Here is a 19,386-nt window from a genome sequence, read left to right as displayed (position 1 = left end):
TAGTAAGCACAAATTATGTAATGCTGAGCCTGCCAATTTTCAACAAGCACTTCTGGTACTCAATGAATGATTTTAAGGGGATAGGAATGATGAATGATTTCATGATATACAAGGCAAATTTCTTTTTAGCTATTTTTTGACGATGAACACTCATATTTTGAAAAGCATTTTCAAAAGATCCATTGCATAACAAAGTACATCATGGAACATAAATGCTTGTAAAATTGAAATTTCTTCTTTGTCTCAATAAAGTGTGTCATTTTGGTCAACCGGCCCATGAATGTTATTCAATTTATCAATCTTTATTATTACTTTATTTCTCAGTGGTTGATGATTATATATATTAATATATTAAGTGGTCATTAATATTATCAGTGTTTGCACAAGTTTTAGATGCTAAAAAATCTGTTCCCTGTTTTGCATATTTGGAAAGCCCTGTTACTTTGAAAGTATGCATGTCATCCATGGGTACTAGGTGGTGCCTCTACAAGCTGCAGTCATTATGCCATGTTCAGCTCTAAACTTCTTTTAAGACAACCACTGATCAGAACATTTGGCAGTCAGTGGTTTCGCACAAATTTTGTCCCGTTTTAATTGCAAATTTAAGTGCGCAAATTGAAACTTGTGATCTGGCTTATGTTTTCTGAGAGACAGTTACATTTTTCTGATTTTTAAAACACTGCAGATAATCGTCTTTTTTTTTTGGTCTGGATAAACTTTTGCTGTGCGACTGTGCACAGCCTTGTCTCTGGAGCGTCAAAGAAAACTATCAGTATTCATTGGCAAGTTCACTGAAAAATTCAATCTGCATATCGTCAAATGACAAATCTATGACAACTAAGATTTCAAGCTCACTTCTACCTCCCTGCACAGACAAACACTTTGCGGTACGTCGTTCAACCATCTGAACCATGCGCCGTCCAGACTGTTGTTCGACTGTCTTTCAGGCTGACTGTTCTTGATCTCTTCTCAACGGTTTCATTGTTTCCAATTTTTTCATATCAGTTGCCGTTTTTATCCCTAACTTTCTTTCCGAGCTGAGGATACTAGCCATCTAAAGCCTTTGTTACTGGCCGCTTCCCTCGATCGGCTTCAACCGTCCATTCGGAAAGTTGACAGCATGTGAATGTTTGGGTGTCTTGAAACTACCGAAATGCATGGCACACCAGTATCAAAGTACACGATCCGGGGATCTTGAAACCTTTTCGCGCATGCTCATGTTAGCACAGGTCAAAGTCCAAAGCTAGCTATCACCATGTGTTGATGCGCCGATGATAGGGGCAGAGTAGGTTTTGAGAGACGAGATATGACAGTATTTCCCCAGAATTCACAATCTTAACTTAAGGTTTCAAACTTAACAAAATTGTTCGTAAATGGCCGAACGGACATTTATTTTTTTCGTAACTTTTCATTTTTGTTTGTAATTTACGAACATTACGAGCGACAGTGAGAGCACAGTACAAAATCTGTGACTGACATTGAAATGGATAATGTTGTAAATGGTGGCCAAAAATTAAGCTATGAAACATTGCAATGTAAATGGTGGTTCTGATATTTCATTATGACATGCTGGTCCATGGTACTGTATATCTAGGATGTTTAAATATGTATGTAATTCTGCTTTAGCTATGTGAGTGACTGAGTCTTGCTGATCTGTAGTCTTACTGATTTGCAAATCTTTGGGTTAGAAAGAAACTTTGCTGAGTCAAACCGAACTGTTCAAAACTAAAACTACTGTGTGTTTTAATCTGACATTGATTTTGAGAGTATCCTTAAAAATTTTAATACAGACAACTGTGTAGATTACATTACCTCAAAGAACATGCCATCTGGAAATGGTCTAAAACACTGTGCACACCTGATAAGGTAAACAGATATGATTGTATGTCAATGTGAAATAATCAACGAAGCTTAAGAAATGTTGAGGATCTAATGAAATATGAGACAGTCAACTTGTATAATTATTAAAAATTATCATATCTATGCAGATACATGAAGGTTTACTTGTACAAATATCATATTTCCTGAAATATCCCAAGCACGTACATGCCGATAAATTATGGGAATTTGATATGCTTGTTTGGATTTTCTTCACTCTTTGAGTTATGAACAAATTTCGTTCTACTTAGGTTGTGTCATTTTACATGGTAAATAAGACTGGAGTTCTATTTGGTCCCCCCTGAAATTGATTCTGGTGGCACCTGGGGGACAAATGAGCTTTGAAACGTTTTAAAAAATACTAAAAATTCATAAGCTAAAATCTTTTGCAGTACAACAAAAACACTGTTCTTTTGGAAATTTTGGAACTGGGAGTTTGGGAGCACTTACTATGACAACAATAGCACAAATGGTACACTCAGTGTGACAGTTTTCGGACAGGGTAGTGAATTTCACCCAAAGCCGTTTCATAAATGACAACCAGTACGAAATCTTATTACCATACCTTTCGAAACTTTATTGTGTTTATCCTCAAACTGTTAACACGACGGAAGTGGTATTTAGGGGGTCAAAGTTGCAAAATTTTGACCCCCTGTTGAGTGTGTAGTAATCGGACTGCTATCGCAGTAATCGGACGTCATATTTGGAATATGATTATAGGGGCTAAATATTGATATTTTGAAACTTCAAACCCCTGATTTTCAATTTCGATGTGTTAAAAAACTTTTTTCAAAATTTTCATGATAAATTAGTTACGTTCAATCCATGGACGACACAACTATATTTCGACGTGTGTGGTGCTTACATATCGGACATGGGCCGTCTCTGGTCTCGCTTCCAGACCTCGTCGCTTCGCCAGTGCAAAGTGCGCCGCTGGCGGTAGGAACATGAAGTCATTTTTCCACTGGCTGGGCGACGGGGTCTGGAGACTACTGACTTCCGCATTCCAAGATATTTATACCCACCAATCATATGGCTCAATCGACAACCACGACAACAGGCAAACTTTGATGCATATTCAATAGAAGGAGGGGCTTGTAAAAATATCTACCAACAACTATGAGGAACTTCTACGACTGACAACGTCAATAAGCTCGACTACGCAATGATATGACATACATAAAAGGATTCCCTCGGATTCCCCAAATGACGCACTGGGCATTCACAGTACGCGGACGCGTGTAAATTCAACTGGCGAAAATGGGGCTGACAGCCGAACTTAGGAAAGCAATCGATTGTGGCAAAGAATAATTAGCCATAGAATGCCTGAAAGACGAGCAAATTGAAGCAATTGCAGCTTTCTACCGGGGGGGGGGGGGGGGGGGGGGGGGGGGGGGGGGGGGGAGGGACGTCTTCGTAAACTGCCAACTGGGTACGGGAAGTCTGTTGGCTGTTGTCTTCACATGCTCTCCGTATATTTTCACAGGAGTTTCAGCATGGTCACTGTCTACAGAGTACATTTGCCCCGGACATTTGCGACGAGCTCGATGTTGACTATCGCATGCATTTGTCTTGGTTTTTCGGATTGAATATTCAAGTAGGTCAAGGGTCATATTTAAATTTGGTTCTCCGCCTGTCCTGATGCGTCATCACAGTGGAATGCAGTGGTAGTCACCAGACCCTCGTCGCTTCGCGACTCGAAGCTCGTCGCTCCGCGACTCGCCATGTCCTACCGCCAGCGGCGCACTTTGCAGTGGCGAAGCGACGAGGTCTGGTAAACGAGACTTGGGCCGTCTCTGTGTGTTGCTTTCGACACCTTGTATCGTACACTGTGTTAACTTTACCAAGTTTGTAGCCCGAAATAGCTTCTACCGAAAAAAAAAAGACTATCCAAAATGAGGCAGCAGTGTCACCTGACTTACTGTGCGGTAACATGACTTTCAAAATGCTATCAATAGAGAGCGAAGTGAGTACAACAAACAGCATGTCATTAAATGTCCGAAAACTGACGTCGTCCGAAAACTGTCACACTGAGTGTATAGACATTACCAGTTATGAAATTCAACAGTTGAAGCCATTCAAGTGAACACTAAGTAAACAGAAATGAATTTTGATAAGAGTACCTTTTTTAAATGAAGTTCATTTCTTGAACTTTTCTGACAAACTGGAACAGTTCCTTAAAAGAAGTGATTACATGTACCTATATGTAATACTTTTGAAGTTGTCTCCAAATACTGGTACCAAGACAACACACAATACTTGAAAAGAAGATCAAAATTGTATTTTATGAATTGATACCACCATTATTATGGGATTATATGTACTTACACAAAACATCCTTCATGCCAAAGTTCTCCATTGCAGTTGATCATCTTTTCTTCAACAGAGAAACCGTCACTACATCGCGTACACATGGCATGTGGCACCGCCATGCTGTCTGAATTCTCACTGAAATACAGTAACAAATTATAAATGTAATGGTCAGTAAGAATAAGTAGGCTGTTTGTAATTTGACAACTCACAGTTCTTATGCAATGATTAAACGTGGCAATTATTGTTGGATAAGCCAGCTGAGGGTACTAAATGTTTGATAGTAAGTTACCAAACCTGCTTTATCATCTAAGTGGCCTGTCCTCTCTAGCATCTAATTGGCCTGTCCTTTCAAGTATCTAATTAGCCTGTCCTCTCTAGCATCTAATTGACTAGTCTTCTCTAGCATCTAATTGACCTGTCCTCTCTATAGCATCTAATTTGCCTGTCCTCTCTAGCATCTAATTGGCCTGTCCTTTCAAGTATCTAATTAGCCTTCCTCTCTAGCATCTAATTGGCCTGTCCTTTTGAGTATCTAATTAGCCTGTCCTCTCAAGCATCTAATTGACTAGTCCTCTCTAGCATCTAATTGACCTGTCCTCTCTATAGCATCTAATTGGCCTGTCCTCTCTAGCATCTAATTGGCCTGTCCTCTCTAGCATCTAATTGACTAGTCCTCTCTAGCATCTAATTGACTAGTCCTCTCTAGCATCTAATTGACCTGTCCTCTCTAGCATCTAATTGGCCTGTCCTCTCTAGCATCTAATTGACTAGTCCTCTCTACAGCATCAAATTGACCTGTCCTCTCTAGCATCTAATTGACTAGTCCTCTCTAGCATCTAATTGACTAGTCCTCTCTATAGCATCAAATTGACCTGTCCTCTCTATAGCATCAAATTGACCTGTCCTCTCTATAGCATCAAATTGACCTGTCCTCTCTAGCATCTAATTGACTAGTCCTCTCTAGCATCTAATTGACCTGTCCTCTCTATAGCATCAAATTGACCTGTCCTCTCTAGCATCTAATTGACTAGTCCTCTCTAGCATCTAATTGACCTGTCCTCTCTAGCATCTAATTGGCCTGTCCTCTCTGGCATCTAATTGGCCTCTCCTCAACACAGAATCTGCTATCAACTTAAGGTTCCAAGACAAGAAATTGACCTTTTTAATCTAACAATTCTCTGGTGGTTAATAAACTCAGAACCCCCGTACATTTTCTGAAAGCCTGGATATAAGGGAACATTTTGGTAACCACAGTGTCAACATTATTTACATAACTATCATGTGACAGGTAATTTGCATAACCTTTCAAAAGTGAGACTGACAACCCTCTGGGGCAAACAAAGCCGGTGACCTAAATTTTTTTCTGCAGTAACCCTTGAGCACCTTCCCCTGTCTACGGGCATGTAGAAATTATCGAAGTCTAACACGTATAAAGTACGGCTAAAACTACCCTGAAAATGGGCGGTTTCTGCCAAAATGCCTGGCAGGATAACATGCAGGAGAGCCAATCTTTTGCAGGCACATATTATGGGGCCATTTTCTACTGACTTGGTAGGATAACGGACAAGGGCGCTCGGCAGGAAAAAGGTTAATGAATATATACCTACATTGAACAAAATCAGTTCAGAGATAGTTATGGTTCAAAAACATGAGAAAAAATCGCAACAAAATGGCTGCCCGGCAGCCATATTGGATCATATCACAAAATAAATTGACATGCATATATATGCGATAGTACTTTATCTGTGTACCAACATTGAACGAAAATCGATTCAGGGATAGTTGAGTTATGGTTCAAAAATATGAAAAAATTGCAACAAAATGGCCGCCCTGTGGTCATATTGGATAGTATGCAAAATAAATTGATGTGCATATATATGCGATAGTACTTTATCTGTGTACAAACATTGAACGAAATCGGTTCAGGGATAGTTGAGTTATGGTTGAAAGACATTAAAAAATCGCAACAAAATGGCCGCCCGGCGGCCATATTAGATTGTATCGCTGAATAAATTGACATGCATTTGTATGACACAGTACTTTATCCTTGCACACAGTTAGAAAAAAATTGGCTCAGGGGTGACAGAGAAACTGCTGCTGATGAATGGACGGACGGACGGACGGGATCCAATTTTTAAGTCCCTGCCGGACTGCATCCGTGGGGACTAATAACTAAACTTGACAGAACACAACAAGTCCATTTGACAGAACACAACTAGTCCATTCTCTAATTAGTCTGCATATCATATTTTGGTAAGACATCCAAAATCCTTATCCTGTAGTTGAAATCATTTTAACCTGGGGGATATCCAACAGAGAACACTCATCAAATCTGACCTTGGAAGGGTCTTGGCTTAGTTTGAGGGTTTGGATTAATTAAAAAGCAAAATTTAACTTTACTCTAACTAAATAAAGTAAAAATTCAAATTAAAGGGTTTTTGTCAAGGGTTTTCCATGTTTAACTTTATCCTGTTTTGCCTAAATGTTGGTTACTTCCGTAAATAATAGCTAAAATTGAAACTAAATTTCTGTTATTTTGCCAATCAGATGCAAGTGTCCAGTTTTCAATATCTTACATGATCTTATTTCTTTGAGTTAGTCCCCACAAAGCTATCAATAAATTTTGAAAGCTATTACACCAGCAGTTTTTGAGAAATGATAGCTAATAAACTTTCTTTTAAAAAACTTTTGTATTTGATCTTTACCATCGCTAAGACAAATTATACGGTCATTTTAAAGAATCTTAAAGCTGAGTTTGACACCTATTGGATAAGTGATGAAGAGAAGAAATGTCACAAAAGAATGTTTAAAATATGCAAATGTTATGCTAAATGAAATGTGTTTGACATTGGTTGTCTCTACATGCATACAAAGTATCAAAGTAACAGCTCTGTCATTGAGTTTTGAAATTCATGAAAAAAATCATAATTATTCAAATTTTTCTAGATTATGCAATCCATGCGTATAAATTCTAGTAAATTCTAGTTAATTATTCAAACACTTCAAAGTCATAACTGGTAAAATTTGGTACAGTAATTTACAATGAGCTCTGGATGGAGAGACAGTGTGATGACGTTGGCCCCTGGTAAGCCTTTGGCACACAGTAGACCAAACTTTGGGGTAGAAGCCATGTAGAATTTCAAATATTGGTCAATTGTACCATACTTGTACTTCTCTACTTTTACCTGAATTCTACAGGGGTCATACTTTTGACTTACAGTCAGGCATTATTAAAACATGGGGCCCGGGGGCACCGACGTCCTTTGTGCCTCCTTACTGTTTATTATTTGCCATAAATGTGAAATTTGGCAAAAAGTCAAATTGTTTGGACATAAATGAAAGTTAATATGAAAGTGAATCAAGTGGAACTCAATAGGATCAACAATATCTAAAACAGGAAACGGTGAACTTATATGATACAGAAGGGGAGAAAATTTAGCCACAAACTATTGTAATATAATGGACAATGGCTAATCTAAACCAAATTACTTAAACTGGATTGTTGGCATTGATTACACATGTATTTATTGTCCATCAAATAGAAAATAAATTTGGGCCATTGACTAAAAAACATTTGCTTGTTACACTCACCACACTTGTACTTAGTATTTGGAGTGTACACCTATCTACAATACAATGATAACAAGTCATCGTTGATGACACAGTCCCCACTTGTTAATGGGTGCTTTGATTACAGGTCCTCAGAGAGGATAGAGTCCTCTTCATTAGGTCTGTGATAAAAATACTTTTGAATAAATTCGCTTGATACATGTCTGAGTTGTAGTTCAGGAGATGAAAAAATCGTAATAAAATGGCCACATGGCGGCCTTATTGGATCGTATCACAGAACAAATCTATGTGCATATGTATGACAGATCATCCAGCTCTATGGGTTTGCTCAGAATTAGATATATGCATAATTAATGAGGTACAGTATGAAGCATCATAAGGTCTCCCATCACACCATATATGAAGGGTGTACCACTTGTGGTTCCTGAGTTATGGACAAATATGTATATTTGAGGTCAAAGGTCACCGAGGTCACATGACATTTTGTCAAAAAATTGTATTGCTAAGTTATCCCTATATACCAAAAATCAGACCTCTAGCTCTATTGGCTCGCTCAAAATTAGACATGCGCATAATTGATGAGGTACAATATGTGGCGTCATAAGGTGTCCCGTCATACCATATATGAAGGGTGTACCACTTGTGGTTCCTGAGTTATGGACAAATATGTATATTTGAGGTCAAAGGTCACCGAGGTCACGTGACATTTTGTCAAAAAAATTGTAGTGCTAAGTTATCCCTATATACCAAAAATCAGACCTCTAGCTCTATTTGCTTGCTCAAAATTAGATATGCACATAATTAATGAGGTACAATATGTGGCGTCATAAGGTGTCCCAAATATGAAGGGTGTAGCACTTTGGTCACTGAGTTATGCACAAATATGTATATTTGAGGTCAAAGGTCACCGAGGTCACGTGACATTTTGTCAAAAAAAATTATGCTAAGTTATCCATATATACAAAAAATCAGACCTCTAGCTCTATTGGCTCACTCAAAATTAGATATGCACATAATTAATGAGGTACAATATGTGGTGTCATAGGGTGTCCCATCATACCATATATGAAAGGTTTAGGACTTGTAGTTACTGAGTTATGGACAAATATGTATATTCGAGGTCAAAGGTCACCAAGGTCACGTGACATTTTGTCAAAGTGTCTGAGATATCTGCGTGAACGGATGGACTCATGGATGGACTCATGGACGGACATGACCCAATCTAAAAGCCCCTTGACTTTATCTTTGGGGACTAAAAACTGTGTAACTGCATCCTTTTTGCAATATGAATACGATGAGAAACTAAATTTTTATTTTTCTTGGCCTTATACATGGGAGGCTATGGACTGCCTTATACATGGGAGTCTATGGACTGCCTTATACATGGGAGTCTATGGACTTCCTTATACATGGGAGTCTATGGACTGCCTTATACATGGGAGTCTATGGACTGCCTTATACATGGGAGTCTATGGACTGCCTTATACATGGGAGTCTATGGAGGTGAAAACTAAAAAGTCTCTAACACGGCCAAATTTGATCGCATTGTGAAACAAATCGATGTGCATCTGTATGAGGTAGGGTACTATCCTTGTACCAAGTTTGAACGAAATCGCTCCAGGCGTCTCTGAGATATCTGCGTGAACGGACGGACGCACGGACGCACACACGCACGCACGGACGCACGCACGGACATGACCAAACCTATAAGTCCCCCCGGACAGTGTCCGTGGGGACTAAAAAGTTTTGACTCTGAAGGTCAACAGTGCATCTTTAACCCTTTTCCTGCCAAGTCGGTGAAAATCCGCTTGAAATTCGGTTGTTGTAGCTAGAATCTGAGCAGCCACGGCCGTTATCCTGCCAAGGCGGTGGAAATCGGGCTACTTTTTGGTACCCCCTTTCCTGCCTAGTCGACGGAACTACGTGTAGCAAACCCTTGCTCGCGCTAGGGGTCGTTCGAGGACAGGTTTTGGGCGAGGAACGGCGTTTGCTCTCGAAATGGGTTCACAGAGAGTCCAACGACAGGGAAAGGTGCGGAAGCTACCCAGCCAGTCCCCCACCCCGGTGGGGGACTGGTTTTTTTTTTTGGGGACGAGTAGCGTACTTGGCAGGTTAGCACGTTGACGTATTCTAGCGGAGTTTGGGGTAACTTGGCTCTGAGGCACTACATAGATTGCGGCCGAAATTGACCGTCTCGGCAACGCTAATCTGTAAGGCAACCGCCTAAGACCGCCTCAGCTGGCAGTGCAATTTTTTGCCAATGGTGCGAGACGAAAATCACGGACTTGGTCCTGATTGACGGGAAGTGCGGACGGATTTGACGGACTCGGCTTTCTCGAAGGCAACCGCCTAAGACCGCCTCAGCTGGCGGTGCAATTTTTGCCAATGGTGCGAGACGAAATCACGGACTTGGTCCTGATTGACGGGAAGTGCGGACGGATTTGACGGACTCGGCTTGATTAGTCCCTGACATGGAACTGATCCGAACGGACTTGAGCGACATTTGTGAAGGGTAACCACCGCTTTTAACCGACTTGTTACCTTCTCGAAAAGACTACCCACTCAGATGTCGGACGTTGTCGGCTGCACTTGGCTCTAGACGTTCAAGCTGTGCAACGAAACACACCGCCTCAGCCTTGCCATTCAGGAACATGGCCTCAAAATTTGATACCATTGTTCACCGACTTGGCGGCTGCGGTTAGGTGCGTGAACCGTTGTTCACCGACTTGTTACGCCTATGTTGTCCCTGTGAAGTTCGGCTAACGGCCGAGTCTAACGGGAGTTGGCAGACCTGTGTTTGGTTTATACCGTAGTATGACCGACTCAGGTAGAGGTACTGTCGGTATATTCCGAGTTTTACGCACTCGGGCGTCAATGACGGGTCGTCATCACCGCTGATGACGTAGATGTGCTGGCCACGTTTTTGAAGGGGCCATTTTTGCCCCACGGACGAGGCCGAGACAGCCGTTGACAATTTTGGCATCCTTCATCTTTGACCGCCTTAGTTGGGTAAGCCGCTCGGCAGGCGACGGTTATGACCTAAACAAGCCGCTGAAGCACTGTTCGTTGCCGTACAAGAACGAGACGGCCAGTCCATTACTGCTTAATGGGCAATCTGTCGGGTTGGCTTGTCACCGACTTGGATGACAATACGCCCTGCACAGGCGTACTTAGAAGGGACATGAGGTTAAAGATACGGGTTTCCCACCCGTACTAAACATGGGCTTGGGGCAACGTCCTTGGGTGGCAGGTGCGCATGCCACGTACCCAGCTGGACGGAATGTCAAGTTGAGATGCTAATGACATTGACTATGTTATGCTAAGTGCTCGATTGATTTGCATCGCAAATGAGTATTATTAGCATATCAAATGGTGTGGACAGGCAATTTACATGACGGGTAGGAATGTCAGCGCCGGTTGGTGGACTGATTGCCGTAGGTCCATTATAATAACAGGTGGATGCATATATTAACACCCCTGCGTCCAATCATGTCCAGGGCTTTGTTTCCCTGTGGCTTTAAAAGGGAGGGACCTGCTAGTCTGTCGACACTGTTCCAGACATGAGCTTGACGGACCGCAAAAGTTTTCTGAAGGCGAGCAGACGACTGAAAGCTCAAAGATGCAGAGTCTCCGGGCGGTAGGTAGTGGTAGCGATCGTTGTGATGTCCCTAGTAAACGTTCTAAGAAGTCGGGCAAGAAACGCTCCCGTAAGGCGAAGCCATCTCCGGCTGAAAAACCCAGTGGTAAGCGTAAACGTAAGACCGATCGTTCTGCCGATGAGGATGATGACGGGTCACCGGTTGCCAGTGGTTCTCACCCGGCTGCTCCGGGAGAGACTACTTCACCTGCAGAGACTACATCTGCTCTTGTGGGAGATACTTCACCTGCACAGACTACGTCTGCTGCTGCTAGTGAGACAGTGAGTAATGAGACGGCTGATGCCATTGGTTCTCCCCCGGCTGCTCCGGGAGAGACACCACCTGTTGCTACTATGAGCCCTCATCCTGCGTCAGGAGAGGTTCCTGTGCCCAGTGCGAAAGAGCTTGAGTCCTCGTCATCAGCAGAGGCTGCCGAGCCCGCTCCTGCCATAGTTTCGTGTGCTGCGATGTCCCCGCCGAAAAAGATAGTGCGGAGGGTTCGTTATCAGGATAGCCCACCTGATTTTGAGCCAGATATGATCCTTGATGCCGCTACGGGCGAGTTCAGGCCCAGACGCCCAGACGACGGTGATATCACCGCTGAGTCCGACTCGGAGGTTGACGAGGATGCGGCAGAGGACGATGACTTTTATGACAGGCAGTACGTAGGTGAGGCAAGCTCTGACGACGATGATGACGTTGCTGCTGTGTTGGCGGAGGACGACACACCTCCTGTCTGGCGTATGTCGGAGACTACCGATGCTAATATATTTGAGGAGACCGATTTTGACCATGAGAGAGGACCGACTTTCACCTTGCCCAGCCACGCCCGTGAGCTCGATTACTTTTTAAGTTTATTCCAGCTACACTGATCAGATTGGCCAAGGACGAGACTAATAAATACGCCAAATTCCACCAGCGACATATCGCTAGGAAAATAGATAAATACTGGCGTAACGCTGACTACCGAGAGGTGCAGGCGTTCATTGGCGTCTTAGTCTGTATGGGTATCGACCGTAAATCATCAGTGGAGGATTATTGGTCTAGCGATCCCTTTCTGAGAAACCAGGGTATTTCTACTGTGATTACCCGCAGTCGCTTTCAGCAGCTTATGCGATACTTTCATCTGGCAGACCCAGAGAACGATCCACGTCGTGATCCTGATGAGGCACGCCGCCGACGTCGGTGTCAGGAGGATCCCCTGTATAAAATCAATCCATGGATGGAGCCCATAGTTGACCGGTGCGTAAATAATTATAAGATGGGTAGAGAGATCTCCATCGACGAGGGCATGGTGCGATTTAAGGGCCGTTCTAAATTTAAGCAGAGATTACCGCATAAGCCTGATCGAGACGGTTTCAAGATATGGCAGCTGTGCGACTCCACCACTGCATACATAGCTAACTTTGCACCGTACCTAGGTGTGAAATATCGGGATTGGACTGATGGGAGACGGCAGGAGCGAGGTGTGGTGAAAAGAATTACGATGGAGCTGGTCCAGCCATTCTGTGGATATAATCACAGCCTATTCTGTGATAGCCTGTTTAGCACGGTCGTTACTGCTAGAGAGCTGATGGAGACCGGGATCTACATGGTCGGGAGTTTCAACCGCCGTAATCGTCGCACCATGCCCCCTCAATTAATTCCGCCGGGTAAGAGGAAGCGCCTTCCTCTGTCTGTGGGGATATGAAAGCCACGACCAGAACGGACTCTCGTCTTAACATCACTGCTATCAGGATAGTAACGCTCAGGTGCTGATCTTGAATACGGTCTATCCACCCTTGGAGTGCGTGCCAGTGGGGGAGGGAGACGAGCGGCGACAAGTGCCTCTGTCGCTGTATAATTATCGCCGGTACATGGGAGGCGTCGACCGAGCCAACCAGAAGCGCAAGTACTTTCACACTGGGCGCAAGAACCACAGATGGTGGACATATCTGGCATGTTACCTGATTGATGTTGCCCTGGTAAATGCATATTGCTTCAAGCATGTACACCCTGATAGTAAGCTGACCCATAAGATGTTTCATCTGCGTGTCGGGAAACAACTCATTGGCGGTTATTGTGGGCGATCGCAGCCCAGTGTGAGAGAGGTCGAGGCCACTGTTTCTCTTGCCTCGTACATCAATCCACAAAATCAGCCGATGCACGTTGTCAGCCGTTTGGAGGGGCGGCAGAAATGCTGTAAAGTATGTAGCAGAGAGGGTAAGACCACTGCGAGCGGACGACTGTCTGAGACGTCCAAAGGATGTAGTCTGTGCGGGGTTCATCTTCACGAGGGCGAGTGTTTTGCGGCTTTTCATCATCGCATGATGCTACGAGGTAAGAGGAGCATTGGCGTGCAGACCTCTACTCACACAGCCCCGACGACACCCATCAGCAAGAGAACCCGACGTAAATAACGGACAGGGGACAGCTTCGCCTAACAGTGGCTTGACTGTATTCTGAACACGGACCATGATCACATTTTGAGCACGGTTGTGCCGTTTGTTTGTGCTTTACGATCCGCTGATTGTAAATTGAAACACGGATTATTTTGTACAATCCCCCGATTGTAATCTTTGTAACACGGACCATGCACTCGGACGTCGAGACAGACTCTGAGATTTATTATTCGGCATAATGTAAATTATTCCCGAATAAAATACTATCTATGGATCGCATATTTTCGTTTTGTTTGTTTTGTTTAGACGGATTATTTTGTACAATTCCCCTATTATAATTTTTGAAACACGGATCTGCCACCCCGATTGTAATTTTTGAAACACGGACCATGCACTCGGACGTCGAGCAGACTCCGAGATTTATTGTTCGGCATAATGTAAATTATTCCCGAATAAAATACTATCTATGGATCGCATATTTTCGTTTGTTTTGTTTTTACCCCCACTTTCGTTTTTGGCAGATCCGTAAGGACGCTATAGTAATGGATGAACGTGCGTTGTATCACGTGGGAGGGGCACAGCCCAACGGAGGCTGTGCTCGTGCGACGTAGACGTTGTACCAACCATCTGTCGTTGGGGTTAGTGCATAGAGCAGTTGCACTGTCAGAGCTAAGGTGGTACAAAACTGCACCTTAGTAACAACTGCACAACTAACGTGTTAGGAAACGGTAACACTAACGAGCTAAGTGTTCACTGAACTGGCCAAACTACGTACACGCCTTCCTTCAATGGCGGAACTATGTCGTTGACACTACGTCAAAGCAGACTGCAATGTGCGACTCTTCCAAGTCGTTCAAAGTACGTGGCCAAGTGACACAACCCAGGGGAAACAGGACAGGTTTGAGGGTGCTCCCGCACCCATAGCACTAACCCCTGGGTCTTCTACTAACCCACGAGAGAGGTGACGTTTCCCCGGTGTGGCCGTGGTGCCGGCGAACGAGCTTTACTTCCGCGAAAGTAAGCTAGAAAAGGGCATAAAAGTGCACGTCCCCCGGGGCAAACAACGCCCGTGACCTCGTCATTTTCTGGACACAACCTCATCAGCGGTTGCCCCTCTATACGGGCATGCAAAAATTTTTGAAGTCTAACACGTATATGGTCGGTAATCGTACCCCGAAAAATGCGGTATTTTCCCGCCAAATGCCTGCAGGAAAGCATGCAGGAGAGCCTATCTTCTGTAGACACGGAAAAGGGGGCCGGTTTTGACCGACTTGGCAGGATAACGGACAGGGGCGCTCGGCAGGAAAAGGGTTAATGTATGAGACTAAATAAGCTTACCCCTCAAGTATGTATAGGCCAAAAACAATATTTAATTTTGAATTATGTAGTGCAGGGAAGGACATAGAATATGGTGAAAAGCAAACTAAATATAAAACTGAATATACAATTATATGGAAATGTTGTTTTACAGTCATGAGTATCTAGTGTGTGCCGAGAGACAAATATTAAAATTGGACAGTATCATCCTGACCAGAGTTTGTCTGAGTGGTTGTTTCCTTCTGATTTTCTGACACGGTGATAGGTACAAAATATTATGTTATTCACCATAGTTATGCAACATAGCTTGCATTTTGTTCACAGTAGAACTGAGTTTTACATGCAAGATAACTTTCTCATAAACTGTAAATTCTGGCTTGTGGCAGCTCAAACATCGCAATACTACATTTTTGATATGATATGGAGTGACTTGCACACATATGCAATATGCAGTGACAGTCGATATATTCATAGTAAGAGTCTACTACATTCAAGCATAGTGATGTTGACAACTACATGCATGCCAGTGCACGATTTCAAAGTAGCCAGGAGGAAATTCTAATGGTCTTTTAGTGGAAATATAGGTATTAAATGACAGTGAAACAAACAACATTAGTTATCGTGACCTTGCTAAAGTGCAATCTCGGATCATGTATGATCTGATGATCATGCCAAATTACCATGTCGGATTATGCCGTGATTCTGAAGTGCGCGTAAATCGGTCAACAAAAGCAGACATAGACTCTCGCCAGTCGCTTGTACTGCTTGGTCTCGCGTAGCTTTCGGTACCGTATTTATACAAGCTCGTGCCTTCGGCACTCGACCTTGCGCCTTCGGCGCTCGATCGCCTACATTGGATTACCCGCAAGTGACTCCGGATCCGGTCAAAAGAAGGCATGAGGACTGTCGACAGTCGAAAGCACACACTGTCTTCAACAATGATGTCAAAATCAATGCACAACTGTCGAAATTACCCAAGATAAGCAACAGAAAACTTAAGTTATCGCTGTGTCGAAAGGACAGTACATCAACATAAAACGACGCTAGTTTGTTATGACATGGAGGTAGAAGGACAGAGCGAATTCCCTCGCTCTCACCCAGCTATTACTAACGGGCCGCCGGTGGGATTGCCTCGCTAAAGCAATGGATTCGCCGGTAACGAAGGAGCGTTTCGTGCCAAAAAAATACATGACAGCAACAAAAATACAATCACTGTGAACTTATATTTACAAAATATCATCAAATAAACGCTAAAAGCTTCAAAACGTCAAAATTCGCACAAGACCGAGAAACAAGACAGCGTCAGTTTGATTTTTCAAAGTCCTTGCCAGGAGCTGGTCCTTGCAAAACAAAGCTAACTTGTTATATGCGCATGCGCATATTAAGGGGAGACCCATTTGATTTCAGGGGGGTATGGAGGAAGTAGGATGGGAACTTTTTTTGTCAGAGAGACAGCATTTTTAAATTTCAACTGTCACACCTGCATCAATTTTTTTATCAAATGGAGTAGCAGTGCAATTTTTCAAATTTAAGCCAGTGTTTCACATATCACAGGATGGTTTTATATATTCATTTTACATTCCAACGAATGAAAACAAAATGGAAAGTCTAGTATATATACAACTTTAAATTATAGAACACTTTTTTGGCAAATCAACAGTGATCAGTACTATACCTGCTTTTCTTTATAACAGTCAATTCCTTTTAAGTTCTCAGGGGAGATGTTATCTTTTGTGGTCAGAGAAACAAGGCTCACACATTGTACTTCATTATATTTGTTGTTCCTCAATTTTTCTTTGACAACTTGTAATCTTTCTAACATATTATGTTGAGAGAATAATATATTGGTTTTTACACTAGTTTATTGACTCCTGTCTTGTGTTTTAAATTTTCACAATGTACAGAAGTCAAATAGTCCCATCTAGATATTGCCTGTACCATTGAGATATTGCAACAGAAATCCTGAAACATGATTTCTTGGGTCAGAAAAGGGAAGGAAAACATCGAGTGCACTGAGATGTAAAATAGTCAATGCTTATATCATAAGTGCTGGGAAAAAAAACACATGAGAATTGCTTGTGGTAAAAACATTTGTGCTGCCTATGGCAGCATGCTAGCAAAGAACACATGAGAATGAAGTTTCCAAAATTTTGCTCATTTCAACTGCATAATGACAATTCCTTTTTTATTTCTGTCTGTTATGAGAATTTTTTTCTCAAGCCATTACAGGCTTATTTTTTTCTTTTATTTCACCTGGTGACAATTTTTTTTCCTCAAAATCCTCCATACCCCCCCCAGAAATCAAGTGGTTCTCCCTTAAGTGAGTCCCTGACCTATGCGGGCCAGTGGATTACTTCCTCAGTAGAACTGATATGCCTGCCGTACCATCATTATTCAGTCGATCAAACGCGCCTTTCGTACCAAATAATACACGACAGCCGCAAAAGTGCATCACTGTCAACTTCATAACTATAGAACATATTGAAAGACACAGTGAAACGTTCAAAAAGTAAAAACTGTGCCGAGACCGAGAAACAAGATGGCGTCGATTCGATTCTTCAACTCAGATTTGTCCTAGAGTTGTGCGCATGCGCAGACGGTAGCTTTAACGAAAGCGAGTCAAACTCAAGTAAATATAAAATAAAAATGGATAAAAATATTGTTTAAAAATAATACAAGGCATGTATCACCAAATTTTGAACATTTCTGACGGCATTTCAACTATACGAACACCCATGCCAAATATCACAATAATCAAATCAGTGGTTTTGAGAGAAAAATTGAAAATAGTGGTTTTCACAAAAAAGCTAAAAAAGTGACTTTAAAATGATTCAATCAAAAAAAGAAAAAAGACCGTTTGAGATACATGCCAAAATGACCACCAGACCAAATTTCAGAAAAAGTTACTGAAGCGTTTCCGAGATACCTGCGTCCACAGCATACGGCCCACTGTATGCAACAACAGAGGCCGCGTCATCACATTAGTACTTTGGGCCAAAGGCCCAAAGGACTAATAATATTAATCACAGACAGTTCAGTGACACAAACAAATGGATATATATCACACATATGTAGTAAATGATACACTGGTGTAATGAAGATCGAAAAATGTAGAGTAATGTAACCTTCGCTTTTAAAATCTGTACCACGATGTTTATTCTCAAACCTGGTTTCGTAATCAACATCCATTCCATAAATCACAACATACACAAAAACCAAAGATACAGAGTATCTGTGATGATGCTATGCAAAACAAACAAACAAATAATAAAGAACAAATGAATAAGTGCATACAGAAATACACTTTGTGAGCAAAACCTTGACTGTCAGTAAGTACTAGTAATGGTGTATTGGTTCTGAAATTCTATATTGGTGAAATACGAGATGAAGCAGTTTTGATTCATTGGTTTGTAATGAAATTACACCCTGTCTCAGTCATTTCCTTGAGGTCTTCTCAGGTCATACTGCACTATGGACACTTCAGAGTCTTGACAAACTACATTTCAAAGTTTTTAATATACCATACTGTTATTGGATTGTTATCTCATGAGAAAAATCATGACGGATAGCGATTAGGCAATATCACACATTAATGTTACTATCATAATTATTCATACAGAATATTTGTGAGTGAATGAAGCAACAGGTGAAAGTACTAAAGACAGTATGTTACTGTTGTTGTTCGTTGGCACACATACTTAGGGGAAGAAGCTGAAGTCTTTTTGCAAATATGACTGAAGCAAAGTCATAGCTCACACTTTGGAGCACATTCTCTACTTTACTAGATCAATCTGGAAACACACAAGTTGTAACACATCCCGAGTGTCTTGTCACTGACCCTATTAAACTGGGCCTGATGGATGTTCATGGGAAACATTGAAGACAATGTATATTAACACTGACATCTAACTAAGCATAGCGCTGCGCATAGACCAAGTTCGACTGCCTTGACAGTTTCAAAGATGATGTTATACAGAAACTGTTATGACAATTGATGCAGTAAGATACAGAATTTGTACAGGCAATACGATGTGAAAACAAACTGTTTAGGCATATCTGTATGTATATGGTTACATTGCATGACCATATTTGGAGTTGCTTCTCTATCAAAGCTCAACAGTGCAATACAGTAAAACTATCTGCTTGAAGGAATTCGTTTTTTTGACGATGTGGGTAACCAGTTTGTGTAATCACAATTGACTGTACTTCAATGTCGTATTAGAGTCTAACTTATATCTATCTATACTTCTTCCATAGTTTCGAAGACGAAAACTATCGCCAGAAGATGA

The 19,386-nt window shown here is 42.0% G+C and overlaps 1 protein-coding gene across 2 annotated transcripts in view; it reads right to left on the bottom strand.

Annotated features, from left to right (window-relative positions):
* LOC139118346 (LIM and senescent cell antigen-like-containing domain protein 1) overlaps nt 1–19,386 on the bottom strand; it is a 39,256-nt gene that overhangs the window by 19,444 nt on the left and 426 nt on the right. For both annotated transcript variants that reach the window (XM_070681617.1, XM_070681618.1), the window contains exons 2-3: nt 4,207–4,326; nt 1,813–1,858 (exon numbers count right to left, since the gene is read on the bottom strand). In XM_070681617.1, the coding sequence (XP_070537718.1) occupies nt 1,813–1,858; nt 4,207–4,326 (166 nt within the window). The remainder of the gene's footprint in view (nt 1–1,812; nt 1,859–4,206; nt 4,327–19,386) is intronic.

Source organism: Ptychodera flava, chromosome 19 (assembly GCF_041260155.1).
Source record: "Ptychodera flava strain L36383 chromosome 19, AS_Pfla_20210202, whole genome shotgun sequence".
NCBI classification, from domain to species: Eukaryota; Metazoa; Hemichordata; class Enteropneusta; family Ptychoderidae; genus Ptychodera; species Ptychodera flava.
This window is presented reverse-complemented; position numbering and strand designations above follow the sequence as displayed.